General features: G+C 42.1%; 1 protein-coding gene across 2 annotated transcripts in view; it reads left to right on the top strand.

The window, feature by feature from the left end:
• Positions 1-3,808: 3,808 nt before the first annotated feature.
• Positions 3,809-21,392, top strand: part of LOC306978996 (Na(+)/H(+) exchange regulatory cofactor NHE-RF1-like) — a 31,545-nt gene continuing 13,961 nt past the window's right edge. For both annotated transcript variants that reach the window (XM_079577755.1, XM_079577754.1), the window contains exon 1: positions 3,809-4,323. In XM_079577755.1, the coding sequence (XP_079433881.1) occupies positions 3,838-4,323 (486 nt within the window). In that variant the 5' untranslated portion in view covers positions 3,809-3,837. The remainder of the gene's footprint in view (positions 4,324-21,392) is intronic.

Raw genomic sequence — 21,392 nt, 5'->3', positions numbered from 1 at the left:
TTGATTGTCATTACATTTATGTATACATTTTATGTATAAATATGAAAAATGAAGAGTACGATTGTTGAAACATCTGTTATGAACTCACTTACCATAAATGAGGAACTCTTTAACTCTCTTGGCCAATGGAGCCGCAGACACAGCATCATGTGACACATGTGCAGCGTTTGTATGTGAATAAGGCGTTTAAATCTTTATTATAGGAGGAAAAACAGCTCAACATTCAAAGTTCCTTCTTAATAATGTTGTGCAATACGGAGCTAAAATGTTATGATTGATACTGGGATGTTTTCCCGTGATATTTGGAAAATAACTGTATTGTAAATACTCAAATGAGAGAATACAGAATACAGTTACTCAAATGAGTATTCCCAACATATGTATTTAGTTACCCCCCTTTCCAAGTGTTGAGCAAGTTACTTTAAAATTGTAATATATTGTATACTAGTAGAAACAGCTTTAAAAATGTAATATGTTTGTATTACATTTTCCTGATTCAAAAATGTAGCTAAGTTACACTACTTTGAGTTACTTTTTGAAATATCAACTTAAAATAGTAATGCCAAAACTTTTTTTTCCTTTCTTCTTGTTGTGGTGCCAAGGGTCTGAAAAGGCAGAGTCTCATAAAAGTTTAATGTTATTTATTATTGAGACAGAAGGCTTTCCATAGGTACTGAATTCACCCCAATAAATCCATTATACGAACACCGTGTACGGTGGTAAACCCGCAAACCCACAATACACTGCAATCTTTAGGTTGAACAAAAACACCCATCCATCCATCCCCATCCATCCATCCATCCATCCATCCATCCATCCATCCATCCCCATCCATCCATCCATCCATTTTCTTCCTCTTTATCCGGGGCCGGGTCGCGGGGGCAGCAGCCTCAGCAGAGATGCCCAAACTTCCCGATCCACACACACCTCCTCCAGCTGTTCTGGGGGGACCCCGAGGCCACACCAGGCCAGCTCGGAGACATAGTCCCACCAGCGTGTCCTGGGCCTTCCACAAACCGCCCCAGAGCAGCTGAAGGTCCTGGACAAAGAAAACAAACAACAAAAACACACGATTGGCTTAAAGGAATAGGCCACTGTTTTTACATACTGACATATGTTCTTACCTCACTTTAGTCGAGTTAATATATCCCCGTCTGGTCTTTGTCCGTGCGCTCACACATACGCAGCCTCTCCCACATGTCACATAGCTCCAAAAAAGCTCACGATAGAAGCTACCAAGCTCTTCCACGTGTTCCCTATTTAAATAAAGTTACGTGAATTGTTTTCATGCCAAGTATATTTACACAGAAATGTAACATGTGGATTTTATAAGCAAATAAAAAGGGGGACTATATTGTGAGGCGTAATGATACAGGAGCAGTAACTCCTAAAGACTTCCCCGCTCACTTCCGTCAGTAGAAGCTGTGTGACTTGTAGAGCAGCAGAGAACAGTTGAAGAAGTGTGGATAACTTGTGAACGATGCCTTTTACGTGTATCGTGCCGGGCTGTGATAACAAGCAGAAAGTATATAGTGTAGTAATGTTTCACAGATTTACAACGACACAGGACTCAGGAGCTCCACCATGAGGTAGGAATGTGCAGCACTTTCCCAAAATATATTTTCTGCTTGTTGTGAAAGGCTCTGTACAAGTCACGCAGCTTCTACTGACGGAAGTGAGCGGGGAAGTCTTTAGGAGTTACTGCTCCTGTATCATTACGCCTCACAATATAGTCCCCCTTTTTATCTGCTTATAAAATCGACATGTTACATTTCTGTGTAAATATACTTCGCATGAAAACACTTCACGTAACTTTATTTAAATAGGGAACACGTGGAAGAGCTTGGTAGCTTCTATCGTGAGCTTTTTTGGAGCTATGTGACATGTGGGAGAGGCTGCGTATGTGTGAGCGCACGGACAAAGACCAGACGGGGATATATTAACTCGACTGAGGTTAGGTAAGAACATATCTCAGTATGTAAAAACGGTGGCCTATTCCTTTAATTTAACACAGCCCCAATCTATTATAGAAAACGCTATCTCAATGGCCGCCGCCTGGGCGCCGCCATGTTTATTTCCCATACCGACTTTGAAGCTAAGCAGGGACGGGCCTGGTTAGGACTGGGATGGGAGACCGTTTGGGAACACCAGGAAGCCTGGCGACAGTACTGAGTGTGTGCGTGGTTGGTGCTGGGGGCTGATCCGCCGTCACAACCACGCGAGTGCCCGAGATCTGACTGCCGTGCGTGTGCGCGCAAACAGGGCGTGTGTGGGCGTGTGTGTATGTGTATGTGTGTGCGTGTGCGTGTGCGTGCGTGCCCAAAACCTGCTCAAACAGGAGCCTCTAATCAAACGCGCTGCTCCGACTGATTTCTCCTCCGTGTGAGTAAAAGCGAAAATGAAACTACAACTTAACGAGCGCATGGCCTGCACTGCGTAGTTTTTTTTCTTTTTCTTTTTTTCTTTGCTGCTGTACCATTTGTTTTCTATTTTGCTTTCACGTATTGTGAGCCCAGAGGTACATTTTATTCTAAAGCAGCTTGGAAAGCATTGCCAATTTTATTGTAAGGTTATAAATACTGTCTAACAACGATCATTAGGCTATTTCATTTCAAAACCTACTCATTATTATTTTTGATTGTGACCTACCGGGATGCACCAAACCACGGGTCCTGCACCGTGAACCAAACCGTTAGAGCTGAACCCCTAATATTTATCCATAATTATCCCACTGTCTCTTGACTCCTGTTCCCCGAGTTTAGCGAAAATATTGTGGTTGTAGTTTATAAGAGAGGAGCACGGGTGCATCAAACACTCCAATTGCAGTTTGTTTGAAATTGTTTTTTGCCTTCATTCTTTTACTCATTTGTAGTGGCCATAGTTTTTGGAATGGGTTGGGAACCACTGGTCTACAGCTGAACTGTGTGACGGGTTGGACATTTCTTTGTAATCACTGACAATCTCAGATTATCAAATGAGGAGCCTAGCGAGGCCCGGCCAAAGGCCGGGCCTTTTTGTAACTCGCTACTTTTGTAATACGTTACCCATAATGCACGTGCCTGTGTGTGTGACTGGGGTGAAATATGTCTCACAGGTGCAAAGAAAGATATATTTGACACACTTTAACCTCCAGTGTGGATGTGATGTAAACATGCAGGGGGTGGTTACAAATATGTGAGATGAACCATTTCATAGTATGTGTTGATTACACTAAATAAGGCACGCAGAAGTTTCATACTGAAAAAAAAATACTTTAAACTATTTTTCCTAGATCTCCAAACTTTAAAACGGGTCAGTTTGACCCGTGTCATAACAGGAGGGTTAAGAAGTCAAACTTTCTGGTCCACTACTTTTGACCTAAGTAACTTTCCTCTTACTCGTGTTGGTATTCAGGCTTCTCTACCCACCTGTTTCTGTTGACATTCCCCTCTCTGTATCTGCCCCCTCTGCCCGGGACGAGGCGCTGTTCCCCCGCTGCTCCTCCTCCCTGGTCAGGCAGGAGGTGTGCGACTGTTTACCTCATCGTAATAACACAGCTCGGGGGGAGGGAGCTGGAGCTGACCCGTGGGAGCGCGCGGCCCGTGTGTGTGTGTGTGCGTGTGTGTGTGCGTGTGTGTGTGTGTGTGTGTGTGTGTGTGCGTGCGTGCGTGCGTGCGCGCGCGCGTGTGTGTGTGTGTGTCAGAAGAAACAAAGTCTCCGTTAGCTCCGTGAAGTCACAAGCCAGTTGAGCGGAAGTGAAGCGCTGCGCAACAGGTGCCAGGAGCGCGCGAGACCCTCTCCACTCCACTCAGTCCAAACTTTAGAACAGAACCAACAGGACGTGAAGCACCAGCAAACATGTCGAATCTCAGGCCGAGGCGGTGCGTGCTGGCGAAGGGCTCCGGGGGCTACGGCTTCCACCTCCACGGAGAGAAGGGCAAGACGGGCCAGTTCATCCGGCTCGTGGAGGCCGACACCCCCGCGGCGGCAGCGGGGCTAAAGGCTGGGGACCGGCTGGCCTTCGTCAACGGCGCGAGCGTGGAGGGGGAGAGCCATGCCCAGGTCGTGGCGCGGATACGGGCCACGACCGACGCGCTGGAGCTCATCGTCGTGGACCCGGAGACGCTGGAGCTGCTCCAGAGGCACAACCTGATGTGCAGGGAGGAGTACGTGACGGAGGGCATCCCCGTGCCGGGGCGCGAGGAGCAGGAGGAGCACGAGGAGGAGGAGGGGTACGGGGACGGGAGCGCCAACAGCAGCCGCAGGGCGTCCAGCCCGGTGCCGCTGATGGTGCATGAGGAGAACGGGGAAAGGATTTCGCAGAGGTCCAGCGTGAGCTTCAAGGTAAGGAGGTCAAGTACGATTTCAGAAACGATCTGACCTCAGATAGAGGTCAGGAGGAATAAACCTGGATAGATCTAGATGAGACTATTGTGCACACACTGAGCTTAGGCCAGGAGTCTGCAACCTTTAACCTCTCAACCCCCACCTGAACCGAGCACAGTTTCTCCAGTTTGGCTTTAAAGGTGCAATATGTAACTTTTTATGTGAAAAATAAAAAAGATATATTGATATTTGCGTGTATTTGACCTGTTCGTGACTCGGTGGCGTTCTGGGTGCAGCGTGGCACCTTTGCTTTCCCTCACAGTGGCCTTTATCACGCTCCAGAATCAGTTGTTTTGGGGTTTCTGGCCCTTTTCTGGTACGAACCCCGAACAATATTTGATCCTGGAGCGTCATAGTGAGGGAAAGCAGAGGTGTCATGCTGCACCCATAACCCATAAAAAGGGTCAATGCGCGCAAATAAATGTGTTTTTTTTTTCACATAAAAAGTTGCACAGTGCACCTTTAAGCTTCCTGACACAGTGTCTGAATAGAGATGAAAACGAGACTTAAACGAAGAGGAAAACAAAAAATCGACAAAATGTGACAAAACTGACACAAAAGCCACTAAGGAGCAAACAAAAAAGTTCCTCAAAGTTATGTCATGTGACTTAAAACAAAATGTGACAAAACCACAAAAATAAAACCACGAAAAAGCAATAAAAATGTGACAAAAAAGCTACAAAAAAGCCATTTAAAAAAACACTGGGGGAACAACCATGTGAGGACAAAGATCCATTTAGATCCATTTTGTAGGTCTTAGCTTTCAAATGAGGTGTTACACTGGCCTATAGGCTCCAGTCCTGAAGCTTTCAGATTTGGGTAAAGCTGGGGGTACGAGGTTAAAGGAGCCATTTCAAACCAAGTAAAACTAGGCCTATTATCTCCTACATCCGCAAACAACAATGCATTCAATGATAAATACATGAATCAAAAGAACACATTAGATTTTTTATTTTTGTTTCATGAAATCTCAAAGAGCCGTGAAAGCTCGGGACAAAGTGACCCTACGTAACGTTTTACACAGTCTGGACAAAGTGACCGTACGTAACGTTTTACACAGTCTGGACAAAGTGACCGTACGTAACGTTTTACACAGTCTGGACAAAGTGACCGTACGTAACGTTTTACACAGTCTGGACAAAGTGACCGTACGTAACGTTTTACACAGTCTGGACAAAGTGACCGTACGTAACGTTTTACACAGTCTGGACAAAGTGACCCTACGTAACGTTTTACACAGTCTGGACAAAGTGACCGTACGTAACGTTTTACACAGTCTGGACAAAGTGACCCTACGTAACGTTTTACACAGTCTGGACAAAGTGACCGTACGTAACGTTTTACACAGTCTGGACAAAGTGACCCTACGTAACGTTTTACACAGTCTGGACAAAGTGACCCTACGTAACGTTTTACACAGTCTGGACAAAGTGACCGTACGTAACGTTTTACACAGTCTGGACAAAGTGACCGTAACGTTTTACACAGTCTGGACAAAGTGACCCTACGTAACGTTTTACACAGTCTGGACAAAGTGACCGTACGTAACGTTTTACACAGTCTGGACAAAGTGACCGTACGTAACGTTTTACACAGTCGGGACAAAGTGACCGTACGTAACGTTTTACACAGTCTGGACAAAGTGACCGTACGTAACGTTTTACACAGTCTGGACAAAGTGACCGTAACGTTTTACACAGTCTGGACAAAGTGACCCTACGTAACGTTTTACACAGTCTGGACAAAGTGACCGTACGTAACGTTTTACACAGTCTGGACAAAGTGACCGTACGTAACGTTTTACACAGTCGGGACAAAGTGACCGTACGTAACGTTTTACACAGTCTGGACAAAGTGACCGTACGTAACGTTTTACACAGTCTGGACAAAGTGACCGTAACGTTTTACACAGTCTGGACAAAGTGACCCTACGTAACGTTTTACACAGTCTGGACAAAGTGACCGTACGTAACGTTTTACACAGTCGGGACAAAGTGACCCTACGTAACGTTTTACACAGTCTGGACAAAGTGACCGTACGTAACGTTTTACACAGTCTGGACAAAGTGACCGTACGTAACGTTTTACACAGTCTGGACAAAGTGACCCTACGTAACGTTTTACACAGTCTGGACAAAGTGACCCTACGTAACGTTTTACACAGTCTGGACAAAGTGACCCTACGTAACGTTTTACACAGTCTGGACAAAGTGACCCTACGTAACGTTTTACACAGTCGGGACAAAGTGACCCTACGTAACGTTTTACACAGTCTGGACAAAGTGACCGTACGTAACGTTTTACACAGTCTGGACAAAGTGACCGTACGTAACGTTTTACACAGTCTGGACAAAGTGACCGTAACGTTTTACACAGTCTGGACAAAGTGACCGTACGTAACGTTTTACACAGTCGGGACAAAGTGACCCTACGTAACGTTTTACACAGTCTGGACAAAGTGACCGTACGTAACGTTTTACACAGTCTGGACAAAGTGACCCTACGTAACGTTTTACACAGTCGGGACAAAGTGACCGTACGTAACGTTTTACACAGTCTGGACAAAGTGACCCTACGTAACGTTTTACACAGTCTGGACAAAGTGACCCTACGTAACGTTTTACACAGTCTGGACAAAGTGACCGTACGTAACGTTTTACACAGTCTGGACAAAGTGACCGTACGTAACGTTTTACACAGTCTGGACAAAGTGACCCTACGTAACGTTTTACACAGTCTGGACAAAGTGACCGTACGTAACGTTTTACACAGTCGGGACAAAGTGACCCTACGTAACGTTTTACACAGTCTGGACAAAGTGACCGTACGTAACGTTTTACACAGTCTGGACAAAGTGACCGTACGTAACGTTTTACACAGTCTGGACAAAGTGACCCTACGTAACGTTTTACACAGTCTGGACAAAGTGACCCTACGTAACGTTTTACACAGTCTGGACAAAGTGACCGTACGTAACGTTTTACACAGTCTGGACAAAGTGACCCTACGTAACGTTTTACACAGTCTGGACAAAGTGACCGTACGTAACGTTTTACACAGTCTGGACAAAGTGACCGTAACGTTTTACACAGTCTGGACAAAGTGACCGTAACGTTTTACACAGTCTGGACAAAGTGACCGTACGTAACGTTTTACACAGTCTGGACAAAGTGACCCTACGTAACGTTTTACACAGTCTGGACAAAGTGACCGTACGTAACGTTTTACACAGTCTGGACAAAGTGACCCTACGTAACGTTTTACACAGTCTGGACAAAGTGACCGTACGTAACGTTTTACACAGTCTGGACAAAGTGACCCTACGTAACGTTTTACACAGTCTGGACAAAGTGACCGTACGTAACGTTTTACACAGTCTGGACAAAGTGACCCTACATAACGTTTTACACAGTCTGGACAAAGTGACCCTACGTAACGTTTTACACAGTCTGGACAAAGTGACCCTACGTAACGTTTTACACAGTCGGGACAAAGTGACCGTACGTAACGTTTTACACAGTCTGGACAAAGTGACCCTACGTAACGTTTTACACAGTCTGGACAAAGTGACCCTACGTAACGTTTTACACAGTCTGGACAAAGTGACCCTACGTAACGTTTTACACAGTCTGGACAAAGTGACCCTACGTAACGTTTTACACAGTCTGGACAAAGTGACCCTACGTAACGTTTTACACAGTCTGGACAAAGTGACCCTACGTAACGTTTTACACAGTCGGGACAAAGTGACCGTACGTAACGTTTTACACAGTCTGGACAAAGTGACCCTACGTAACGTTTTACACAGTCTGGACAAAGTGACCCTACGTAACGTTTTACACAGTCTGGACAAAGTGACCGTACGTAACGTTTTACACAGTCTGGACAAAGTGACCCTACGTAACGTTTTACACAGTCGGGACAAAGTGACCGTACGTAACGTTTTACACAGTCTGGACAAAGTGACCCTACGTAACGTTTTACACAGTCTGGACAAAGTGACCCTACGTAACGTTTTACACAGTCTGGACAAAGTGACCCTACGTAACGTTTTACACAGTCGGGACAAAGTGACCGTACGTAACGTTTTACACAGTCTGGACAAAGTGACCGTACGTAACGTTTTACACAGTCTGGACAAAGTGACCCTACGTAACGTTTTACACAGTCTGGACAAAGTGACCGTACGTAACGTTTTACACAGTCTGGACAAAGTGACCGTACGTAACGTTTTACACAGTCTGGACAAAGTGACCCTACGTAACGTTTTACACAGTCTGGACAAAGTGACCGTACGTAACGTTTTACACAGTCTGGACAAAGTGACCGTACGTAACGTTTTACACAGTCTGGACAAAGTGACCCTACGTAACGTTTTACACAGTCTGGACAAAGTGACCGTAACGTTTTACACAGTCTGGACAAAGTGACCGTACGTAACGTTTTACACAGTCTGGACAAAGTGACCCTACGTAACGTTTTACAGAGTCTGGACAAAGTGACCCTACGTAACGTTTTACACAGTCTGGACAAAGTGACCGTACGTAACGTTTTACACAGTCTGGACAAAGTGACCGTAACGTTTTACACAGTCTGGACAAAGTGACCCTACGTAACGTTTTACACAGTCTGGACAAAGTGACCCTACGTAACGTTTTACACAGTCGGGACAAAGTGACCGTACGTAACGTTTTACACAGTCGGGACAAAGTGACCCTACGTAACGTTTTACACAGTCTGGACAAAGTGACCGTACGTAACGTTTTACACAGTCTGGACAAAGTGACCCTACGTAACGTTTTACACAGTCTGGACAAAGTGACCGTAACGTTTTACACAGTCTGGACAAAGTGACCGTAACGTTTTACACAGTCTGGACAAAGTGACCGTACGTAACGTTTTACACAGTCTGGACAAAGTGACCGTACGTAACGTTTTACACAGTCTGGACAAAGTGACCCTACGTAACGTTTTACACAGTCTGGACAAAGTGACCGTACGTAACGTTTTACACAGTCTGGACAAAGTGACCCTACGTAACGTTTTACACAGTCTGGACAAAGTGACCCTACGTAACGTTTTACACAGTCTGGACAAAGTGACCCTACGTAACGTTTTACACAGTCTGGACAAAGTGACCGTACGTAACGTTTTACACAGTCTGGACAAAGTGACCGTACGTAACGTTTTACACAGTCTGGACAAAGTGACCCTACGTAACGTTTTACACAGTCTGGACAAAGTGACCGTAACGTTTTACACAGTCTGGACAAAGTGACCGTACGTAACGTTTTACACAGTCTGGACAAAGTGACCCTACGTAACGTTTTACACAGTCTGGACAAAGTGACCGTACGTAACGTTTTACACAGTCTGGACAAAGTGACCGTACGTAACGTTTTACACAGTCTGGACAAAGTGACCCTACGTAACGTTTTACACAGTCTGGACAAAGTGACCCTACGTAACGTTTTACACAGTCTGGACAAAGTGACCCTACGTAACGTTTTACACAGTCTGGACAAAGTGACCGTACGAAACGTTTTACACAGTCGGGACAAAGTGACCGTAACGTTTTACACAGTCGGGACAAAGTGACCGTACGTAACGTTTTACACAGTCTGGACAAAGTGACCGTACGTAACGTTTTACACAGTCTGGACAAAGTGACCGTACGTAACGTTTTACACAGTCTGGACAAAGTGACCGTAACGTTTTACACAGTCTGGACAAAGTGACCGTAACGTTTTACACAGTCTGGACAAAGTGACCGTACGTAACGTTTTACACAGTCTGGACAAAGTGACCCTACATAACGTTTTACACAGTCTGGACAAAGTGACCCTACATAACGTTTTACACAGTCTGGACAAAGTGACCCTACATAACGTTTTACACAGTCTGGGGGACTATGCTGGACGGTCAGGGCTGTAAAACTTCCATCAAACTGTTTCAGTTCAGTTCCAGTTTATGCCTCATTTTTTCGCACTGATATGAATCTTTCCCTCGTTCTGACCTGGTTCAGCCCTAGTTCATTCCTTAGTAATAATCCAACTTGCTTTATTCATGCTTTAAACCTGGTGTAGTAACTATTAACTAATTGTCATTCATCTACCTTTAGTTATCTGGATAATAAATGTGCTCTGAGCTCTGGAATATTTTGATAACATAAGGCTGATGCTCTATAGCTTTTTTTATTTAGCACTTTGAGGTTTCGTTGAAATGTAAAGTGCAATATAAATAAAATGTATTATTGTTATTATTGTTATTATTGTTATTATTATTATTATTATTATTATTATTATTATTATTATTATTATAGCTAAAGGTCGTGAGTTTGTTTTTGACTGATGTGGGAAATGTGGTGGAAAATCTCTCAGGACCAGTAAAGAAATAATATTTCACGAGTAAACTAAACATGAAACATGAAAAACTAAAACATGATCACCCGAGCCTCGGCAAAGGACGATTTAAGTATATTCATGCCAGATATCTCGATATCGATACGATATTACTATGGTTTAAGTGAAAACCAAGCATTTTTCAGAAAAATTAAAACATAATAATAAAGAGTGCAGTTTTATTGATGAAAATATATGTCGTCTATATCTTGCTTTATTTGATTTTAATGTTTTGAATGTTCATATCTCAATATCGATACGATAACGATATATCTTTCAGCCCTACTCTGAATACAAGTATTCAGTAACGACCTAACACTGTTGAATAGTTTTCGCAGTAACTACCCAAGCTTATACCTGGCTTGGTTTTCTTTTTCCTTTATGTAGAAACATGCCACTCTAGGCTACTACTATAATGACAACATATACTCACACAAGACTTAAAGCCACACTGCGTAACATTTCACCCAGAAAATATAACAAAATATGAACATTCATTTAATTACAAGTGTTTTTATTGCTGATAAATACCTTATTACCTCTCCTCAGACCTGACTCATAACTGTTCTGAGAGCGGGGACATTGCCAGCTCGTCTCCATGGAGATGCCCCTTCTTGTTTTGCTTCTTTGACTACGGGTGTAAATACAAATGGTTTATTTTGGTAATCTGCCAAGATAATTGCTTTATGGAGCCAGCAGTTTGTGTTTTAGGACAATTTTGTTGCGCTTGTGACACAGCTATGTGCAGCCTGGAATGTTCCAAAGTGTGGCTTTAAGACAGTGTATACATTGTGTTGTGAGATTAATTGTGAACCAGATGAAAATTGCAGTTCTTTAAATGAATGTCATTGGTCTTATCGTGTGTAAAACCAGCTAACTCTGTAGTTTGCCCTCTACAAACTTCTGATCAGCATTTCATTTATTTACATTAGTTTTGCCAGTAATAATGTAAATCAAATCTCAGTGCCTATCAGAAAATCGACAATTCATTTAGAAAACTGATCAGCCTCACTGCTCAGTGGAACTTCTCTGGGCAGGAAAGCTTATGCTAAATGGGTGGACCTGTTAGCGTTAGCCGCGGCGCTTGCACTGACAGGGAGACATTCCACACGGTGATACCGGCTCCAGCCCACAGTGTCATCGCATACGTGAGCGGAATTCCCCATCAGGTCGGACTTGTCGGATCGGCTACGACAGCGCCTTCACTTTATCGCAGGAATACTGTCGGGCACATTGGAGTCACGTGAGCTAATGTCTGGACATTCTAGCAGGAATAGTTTCCACGTCACTGAGCAGTTTAAAGTCTGAGAGGAGATTGGAGCGTTGTGTAACAGTGGAATAAAAGGGTGTTGTTGGTGATTGTACAATTTTTGTCAGGTCAGTGAAGGTAACTCTGTTGATGTGGACTATAGAATACACTAAGATAATTCAACATAGTTATCAGCAATTTGAATAAAATATTTGCCTAGATACGGCGACCAAAGTTTGACTCGCTGTGCATAATGTCATAGACTATGGATAGACATATTAGCTACTGAAGCCTAATAGGAAATGGGGCTTATTTAACACAGGTTTTTCATTCTGACCTTCACATTTCTAACCCTAACCCATTCCTTTCAATATTTTATTTTTATTTTTGCCCTCATCTAGCCACAATAACAACATTTGAAGTTCGATTTATCGAGGCAAGAAAATATCTTGATACACGATAATATTGAGAACACGGACAATAAACTTTTGTTCTAAATGTACCAAACCACACACCACAAATGAAAGTATTGCATAGAGATATAAGGGGAAGTACAGGCAATAAATATGAGACCCAAAAATGTTTTGTTTATCTTTCTTTCATATGTTCAGATTCAGATTCATTTTATTGTTTGTTTTCCGAGGGAGAAATTGCTATACGTTTGTCAAGTGTGACGTCACGATTTCCGCTTCTGGGTACTAGCAGACCGGCAAATATACGAGAAAAAAAACATTAAATACTCTTTCAAACAACCATCAATATTCCTGAAACTCAGGAGAGTTACTGAACCTACTTATTTCTCAGACTCGTTAGCCGAAAATGCCGTACCTACTGCTATAAAAGTAATATTTACTAAAGTCACTACCTCCGGGGTTAGCGTAGCTGCTGCGGCGTTAGCATTTCTATGGGGTGTTAGCCACGTAATGCCAAAACTGATTTTACCACTACTCGGTAGCTAGTGATAATTACTACTATAGAAATCACAGAAGCTCTGTTAGCTGTCTGAGTTGTGTTCTTAAACATGAGTCCATCTGTTTGAATTAGCGTTCTACCCCCATGGAAATGAATGGTGAGGCCAAGCCCTATATTTAAGCATGGTGAGGTGTCATGTCTGATTCATGGCTTTTGTATCATTTCTGTGGTTTCTCCATTATTAATAGAATAGAATACAGAATATGAATTAGCATTTAGCTCAGAGGCTACTTCTAATCGTTAAAGTTCTGTATACTATATTATATAATGATTTCTAACTAGGCTTTGACGTCACCTAAATCTAGTCACTGGGTTGATGACAGCTGAAAACATATGGATCGCTCACACTTCACCGGAGCGAGACTCGTAAATAAATGTAGGTGTTTTAGTCTTGAAGCTAATAGCTAGCATTAATTTGACGTACAATAGATATTAAATTAGCGACATGATCTGAATTAATAAAAAACAATCGCATTCTACATTTATTTGAGTTTTGTTTTAAATAGTATTTTTATTGTTTTATTTTAAGTAAAATATAAGGAGACAGAAAGTCAGTCACAACTTTCTATGCCCAAGTCCTATTACTTCTACCTTTGCGTTTGTTTGCTTTAACATTCTGTTGCTTTTTTTTTCATTAGCAAATCAGTAAATTTGATATGAATGGAATTTACCAGGAGGAGGAGACGTGAAGTCTGTTATATAAAGTATATTGTATCAGTATATTGTATTTGCAGACGTTTGTTGAAAGCAAAGGACTGCTGCTCGGCATTATAAGAAATCATAAGCCCAAATGTAGAACAAAACAGTGATTATTGACGCCGAATGGGTTGTTTTTTAAATAAAAGACATTTTACAGCTTAACATAGATAAAAGAATACTTACAATGCTTTTATGCCATTACCTAAAGGCAATATAGCAATAATGATTGTGTCTGTATCAATAACTGCAGTGTTCCAAAGAGGAAGTTTATGTTCCTAAGCAGGCGGCTCCAGCTATCATTAAAACCTTTGTCTAACTCCGTGGCTGCACACCTCCAGCTGCATTCCTCCTGATGGGACACTTGGCACAGGCCGCCTGATCCGGGACACCCCAGCTAACCCAAACAATAGCCTCTTTGACAGCCCACTGGAGTGCAACGTGCTGGCACTCTTACCGCACAGCAAGATGGTCCTGGGTTCAGTTCCTACACTTTCAAGGGCCTTTCTGTGTGGAGTCTGCACTTTGTCCACTTGGTGTTCCCAGGCGAGACACGGCAGGTCAAAACATTTATTTTTGGTCAAGGTTTAGGTTTTTAGCAGAGTAAAAAAAAAAAGACAGAACTCAGCCTTTGCAATGCTCACTCAGGGATTTCCCGGAAATAACTAAAACATTGTGGCACACGGGCTGGTTTCCCACGAGTATTCATTCACAAATATTGACACATAGGGCCCAGTTGGTATCCACATGACGCTGGAAACCAAATATGGTCATTTCCTTCATGGCAGACAGCTGCGGCTAAAGACAGGACACATATATACAAACATTTGTGTTTTGTTTTTTATTCCACTCTTGCAACACCATAATCCACTTTAGTCTTGGATTTAAAGGAACAGGCCACAGTTTTTCCATACTGAGATCTGTTCTTACCTGAGCTTAGACGAGTTGATACATACCGGTCTGGTCTACGTATCAACTCGTCTAAGCTCAGGTAAGAACAGATCTCAGTATGGAAAAACTGTGGCCTGTTCCTTTAACAAAATGTTTTTTGTTTTTTTCACAGGGATTTTTCTTGAAATATCTATTTCCTATCCTGATTTATTGAGCTTTAAACCACAAAAACAAGACAGATTTGGAATTTTTACAGATTTTCTTGGTAATTTCGGCAGTGAATTTCTCCAATATGAGATCAGTAAAGGAATATCTGATCTTTTGCATGTAATGACATTTTTTTTAATTATGAAAACATAATGGCAGAATGACAAGAATAATGACAGAAAACTCACAATGTAAGACTCTGACAGACTCATAAGTTGTACATTTTATAAGATTGAACTTTTCATTACGAGTTAGATAATGACAGAAAACTCACAAAACATATTTTTCCTTATATTTAATTACTAATGTGCAGCACGTTTATTGTTTTGTTTTCCTATTCACCTGCAGTGTCTCGACTTGACTTTCAATTTGATCCCAAGCGCCACAGAATAGCCCTGACACAACTTATTCCCCAGTGTCCCATTTGGGTGACATCTTAGCCCCCCATCTTGGTTTCGGGGCCCCCGCTGAGGGTTGTCACGGTCTCCATAGCGACCTCCACTTCCAGAAAGGGGCTTTGTCTGAGCTGTTTGCCCTGGGACGAGAGCTCGGAGCTTGGGCAGGAAAGCAAAGAGGGCTCCCACTGCTCACTGAGGGGGCGCTGACCCTTAATGCTTACCGTTAGCGGAGAAGCTAGCTACTTTGTGGGCTAATTGCAGAAAAGGATGAATGTGGACTGATGTAGTGGAATGGCGGAGTTCGAAGCTCAATCTAGTTCATCTTAGTTTTCACATATTCAGCCCTAAAGATCAGGCCTTTTTATCATCACACATGGACACTTTCACTTGGCCTTCAGTGGCTGCATTAGCATAGCATCATTTTCTCAATCAGTGATTAAAACATGTTCATGTCTTAGCAGTTTTATTTGTTCACGCTCTGCAAACTAATTCATAAGTACATTTGTCTTTCATTAGTAAAGCAGAGAATAGCGATTTACACTTTTGGACTCTTCCTACAGCTTCCCCTGCTGCTAGCCAACAAGCTAAGCTAGCTCTTCATATCAGACGTATTACACAAAAAAAAAACACTCTCTTTTCGTCAAAATAGATACGGAAAATAAACCTGAATCCTCACATGGTAATTCGTACACGATGAGGAGAACTATAGTCGAACAGCGCTAGTCGTAAGCTAATGCTAAGCTAATATTTTGTTGAAACTGAAAACCGAGAAACTTTTTGACCTCTTTCTTTGTCCTGTAAAACTTCACTCTCTTTTCTTTAGAAACACCTTTTGTAAGACTGTGTGTTTGACGTCTCTGCTGTTAGCTTTGTTTAAAATGTTTTCTTTTCCATCTTTAATGCTCGGTGACAGTGTTCGGGGGCGTTGGGCCACGTATACAGTTGCTCCCAAGGACAGCAGAGACTTTGAACTTCAGTGAAAGCCAACCTTGGTGAGCTCCTCTCACCTCCTCTCATTATCATTCCTGCCTGTTTCACAATGTCTTATCGCGGCTCATAAGTCTGTCAGAGTTGGTCCATGTTGTAAATTTTATAAGTTACGCAAGTTTGAACTTTTCATTACGAGTGAGATATAGTTTCTGAGGGTGATATTTTCACATGAGAAAAAAGTACCCCAGTACGATCTTAATTATGGATAATTGTTATTTACTAATGGCAAACCCAGGCTGGATTCCAAAGTTTAAAAAAAACATTAATTTTCCCCTTACACTTTTAGTCAGCAGGTTTTTAACATTAGACCCTAGGAGACAATATACAGTATTTCATTGTTTGCTAGCACTGCATAACATTTCACTAATAAACAGAATGAAGCACAATCATTCATTTTGTATGGGTCTTCTTATTGGTGAGCAGTATTTCCTTAGAATAGGCTCGCTGGGAGCAGAACATAACCAGCTCATCTCTGACGACAGGTATAGGTCCTCTTCCAAATGCTTTATTTTGATAAAGTTCTGCAAAAATAGCATTTTTCTATTTATTTGACCACTATTTAAAGAGACTATACAGAGTTTAAAAAATATTAAAATGATGTATTTTCCTCCCCCTTCATGTTCCTCCATGTCCTAATGTGTAGAATGAGCTCAGACCTGTTCACCACAACTGCCTCTAAAATCCTGCACTGTCACTCACAAAGCTGTTACTTCGAGTCAGAAGTGCCGTCATGCACGAGCTTAACATAGAAGCTGCAGTTACGCGTATGATCTGAGGTGGCAGTAGTGAGTATATAATGTCCAACTTGCATCTAGCCCCTTTAACCAGGAAAATCCCACTGAGATTAAGAATCTGTTATTCAGGGGAGTCCTGGCCCCAAAGGAAAACCTATTTTACATGTTTTAGTGGTAGGGGAAACCTAAGCAGACACGAGGAGAACATGCAAAGGACATGAAAAGCTGCCTCCACGTGGGAATCGAACCCTGGACCTTCTAGCTGTGAAGCACGAGCGCTAACCGCTGCGCCACCGTGCCGCCCATGATTAGTTGATAGGCCATTGTGCGTGTGGCTAATCAATAAGAGCTAGTTTGATGACCTTGATGGGCTGCAAACCATGCAGCATTGTTGCTGTTCACTTTGGTTGTTGTTACTTCCTGGCTTCTTCTTCTACTGCTGTAGCACTCTGATCTGTACTTCTTGGCTTATATTGTTTCATAAGTAAAACACAAAATTGTCCTCCACATGTATTTTTAAAGCCCATAATCTAACACTTGGACCCGTTCTGAGAAGTTGAGTTGCTAATCACTCTTTTTGATCATAGTGAAACTATCTTCTCACCAACTCTGGCCTCTGGCCGAACCCTATCCTCAAAGTGGACTTATAAACCTCAGTATTAATATTTTACTTATTACAACTCATGAAGATGTTTGTGCATGGAAACTACACTTATCACCAAGGACTGTGTTGTGTGAATATTTCAGCGTCCTCTACAGTCAGGGGAATTGTCTATCTTGAACAAAGCACAAAAACAAAACAAGCTTTCATTTTCAGTTAATGCTAAGAAAACAAGGGTGTTGTTAATCTGCAGTTTTAGTGCTGAATGACCCGGAACAGGTCCGGTGATGGTTTATGGACTTGCAAAGGACACTTATTATTTTGATAACACAACAAAATGCAGTTCAGAAGCACTTCCTGCTGGTGGAGAATCTAATAATGATGCTCCAAACTGCGTGAATAAAACCAAAACACTTCTCTACAGGTATGTTTTCTGACGAGGAACAATGTAATGACATGGCTAGAAGCGGAAAAATATGTATATAATAAATGTTCATGTTATCTTGAAATGCTTACATGAAGTTGTCCCTCTCTCCTGTCACCTGCCCTTTGCTTTGTCGTGTTCACCACCTGATTGGCCGCATTGCCTGCCTCGCTTCCTGCCGTGGTGGGCGGAGCCTGTGCTAAAACCACTTCCCGTGGCAGCGTTGCTTGTGTTTGCTCTGGGGCGGGCTCACTGATAACCACTCTGCGAAGGCTGCATGTTCTTGTGGTTGGGGTTTATGGACGATAAAAGGCAATCATAAATGATAAAGCGTGCATTATCGTGATGTTCTGAGTCAGTCAGCGTGTGCATACACAAATGTTACACCGGGGAGTCCAATCAGCTCTGATAACGCCAGTGTGGACTTACTGGATACTGGAGTTTTTTTTTAGGTTACATGTTAAAATCATTTTTTTTAGCTTTGTTGTTCAGTAAGTTTTAATCTTGTAGAAGTGGATGTTCAAATTTAGCATTACCACATGGGGCTATGTTTATGTTGATATTGTAGAATCAACATGTCTGAGGAAGGGCGTAAGCCCGAAACGTTACAGTAATAAATACTTTTTCTGGGAGCTACTTAGTTGTGCGGACTTTTTCTCTTTTTCATCTTCATAGTCGACTTTGGTCCTGCACACTATTTAGATTGGATGTGCGTGTTTTTCCTTTTTAACGATATTTCAGAAGGGCTCATTATTGTCATACTGAAAAAAGAACCGAACAAAACTAATTGCAATGCTTAAAGAAACTAGATGCAAGTTGGTCATTTTATGCTCCCTACTGCCACCTCAGGTCTTATGCGTAACTGCAGGTTCCATATTAAGCTGGTGCATGACGGCGCTTCAGACCCGAATTAACACCTTTGTGAGTGACAGTGCAGGATTTTAGAGGCAGTTGTGGTGAACAGGTCTGAGCTCATTCTACACATTAGGACATGGCTGGAACATGTTGCGGGAGGAAGATTTTAACATTTTTAAACTCTGTATAGTCCCTTTAAGACACAAAATCACATTTAACATTTTTAGTAATTTCCAAAAGATAAGATAACCAGTCACAAACCAACATAGCACTGTAGTGTATTCCAGTCATTGTAAGAAGTGCAGTGAGCAATTGTGGAAACAAAACAGTCTCTGTACAAGAGAATGCATCAACATAGCAGAGGGGCAGTTGTCCAGAGTCAGTCAGCTGTACATCTCCATCTCAAAGCCACTGACCACTCTTTTAATGACATGGAGGTCAAAATCCTAGCTATAAAGAAAAAATGGTTTGAGAAAAAGGAGTTTGGGGATGGTGGGCATTTGTCACCACTTTACACAGGAGAAATCGTAGGAGAAGAAGGACTTTGTAAATGCCAAAAAGACTTTTGGAATGAGTGAAACAGTAAAGAAAAAGTAGTAGGTGGGGCTTTAGCTGTCCTGGTCCTTCCCCTCAGTTTGAATAGACTGTCAGCTTGTATGTTTCAAAGGACTATACAGAGTTTAAAAATGTTCAAACTAAGTATTTCCATCCACCTACATGTTCCAGCCATGTCCTAATGTGTAGTATGAGTTCAGAATGTCATGCACGAGCTTATAGAGACTGCAGTTACGCATAAGACCTGAGGTGGCAGTAGTGAGCATAACATGACCAACTTGCATAGTCTCTTTAACAAGTATTACTTTTGGCTACACGGGTTAGACGAAGCTTCTGAAGATAACATACTGCTCGATCACAATAAATGAACAGAAGAATGTATTAGTTGTGGTCATTTCTTACATTCAATTCTTCACAGGGATGAGTTAAATAATAATGAACAACAACTACTAGCTACTGGTTCACCATCAATAAAAAAGCTTTAGTATCAGATGCAAAACACACAAATGTCTGCTTTTACAATATGCTGAATAACAAAACAATATTTTTTCTGTGACTACAAAATAATTTGGTACAGGGCCTTTAATGTAACAAAATAAAATGGAATAAAAAAGTCGAGCTTGATCAACACGGGTGGGATAAAATAGTGATTTACCGTGACATGCCTATAACTGAAACAAAGCCTGTGAAACTGTTCTGTTGTGAACCTGGAGCCGAGAGCCATGTCGAAGCGGGGCAGCAGTAAAAGCATTAACCTTTGGTACACCGGGTCTTTATGGTGCTGAATCAGGTGGATCCTGCGCTCTCTCCTGTAAGCACAACTTCATGTAGTCTTGTCCCTCTCTGAAGATTAAGCCAGTGCAGAAATGACTCATGTGGGAGATATTTTGGCGATGAAACACTGCTGAACCACTCTATTATTGTGTTCAGGATATTGAACGTCTAGTAGCCTATCTGCAAATGAAACCACTGGGAGTTGATTTTCATTCATTCTTGTTTGAGTCAGTGGGTCATCTTCTTAAATGCTATCCCCGTGACGTCATTAGGGCTGTCACGATAATCACTCTATCGACTTATCGTTCAATACATGGCAGATACACATTGCATTTTTATCGTCTGTATAAATTACTTGTCACATTTTGGACTTTTTAATGACAGTACTGATGTTGTAAAGCACCTTGGAGAGATGTGACTGCCGTGATTGGGTGTGAGCAGATATCAGGGCGGCAGCTGCTTTATGGGCTTTATCTTTCACACGTTCTGCTCTGCGTGAGTGAGGCAGCGTGAGGAAAATGTACAATTCCACTGACAATCATTTTAATAACAGACTTATGACCTAATCTTGAACATTCGTAACTCTGAGCGTTCAAAAAAATAACCCTCACTTGCACATGGATTTTACATGTGATTTATTCGTAGCGTCACGTTTTTTTCCTCTGTTCGGTATGAGGTCCTTGCTTCCAAAAGGTAAATACTGTAGTTACTGTAATTCATATGGATCATTGCCATGGTCATGTTGATAAAGCTAAACGGGCAGACCTTAGTTTGCACACCTCTTAACCAGTAATCCGTATTGAGTACACAAAGAAGACTTGTTTGACCCCACTTCCAATGTGTTACAGTCCGGTATGGAACATATTAATGAGGTGGACACAATGCACTACTATGCTACAGTCTGTTCAGAGATAATAATGTGAGCTATGGAGCTGCATGAGCAGCGCTCGACCAATGACGTGGATATAGGGAGATATAGGGAGTTGAGTCAGTTACCATATACGTACGTCTTTTTGACGCACTTTGTTTCATTTTGAGAGGGGGTGAGTGACATAAAACAGCAAGAACTCGCTTAAAGCCTAACGTTTTCTTGGGCTAATAATAAAAATACATCTTTTTATTTGATTTTGTTTTATTTGTTTATTTCTTTGGCTTGCTTCTAGCATAGTGATGAACAAACACATAACTTTTGTACAAAATGGAATGAAAAAGATCAGGCCTAAAATTGACCCCTGGGGGGCTCCTCATTGCACTCACAGCAGTAAATGGTCTGATGATAT

Source organism: Gobius niger (genome assembly GCF_951799975.1).
Source record: "Gobius niger genome assembly, chromosome: 19".
NCBI classification, from domain to species: domain Eukaryota; kingdom Metazoa; phylum Chordata; class Actinopteri; order Gobiiformes; family Gobiidae; genus Gobius; species Gobius niger.
This window is presented reverse-complemented; position numbering and strand designations above follow the sequence as displayed.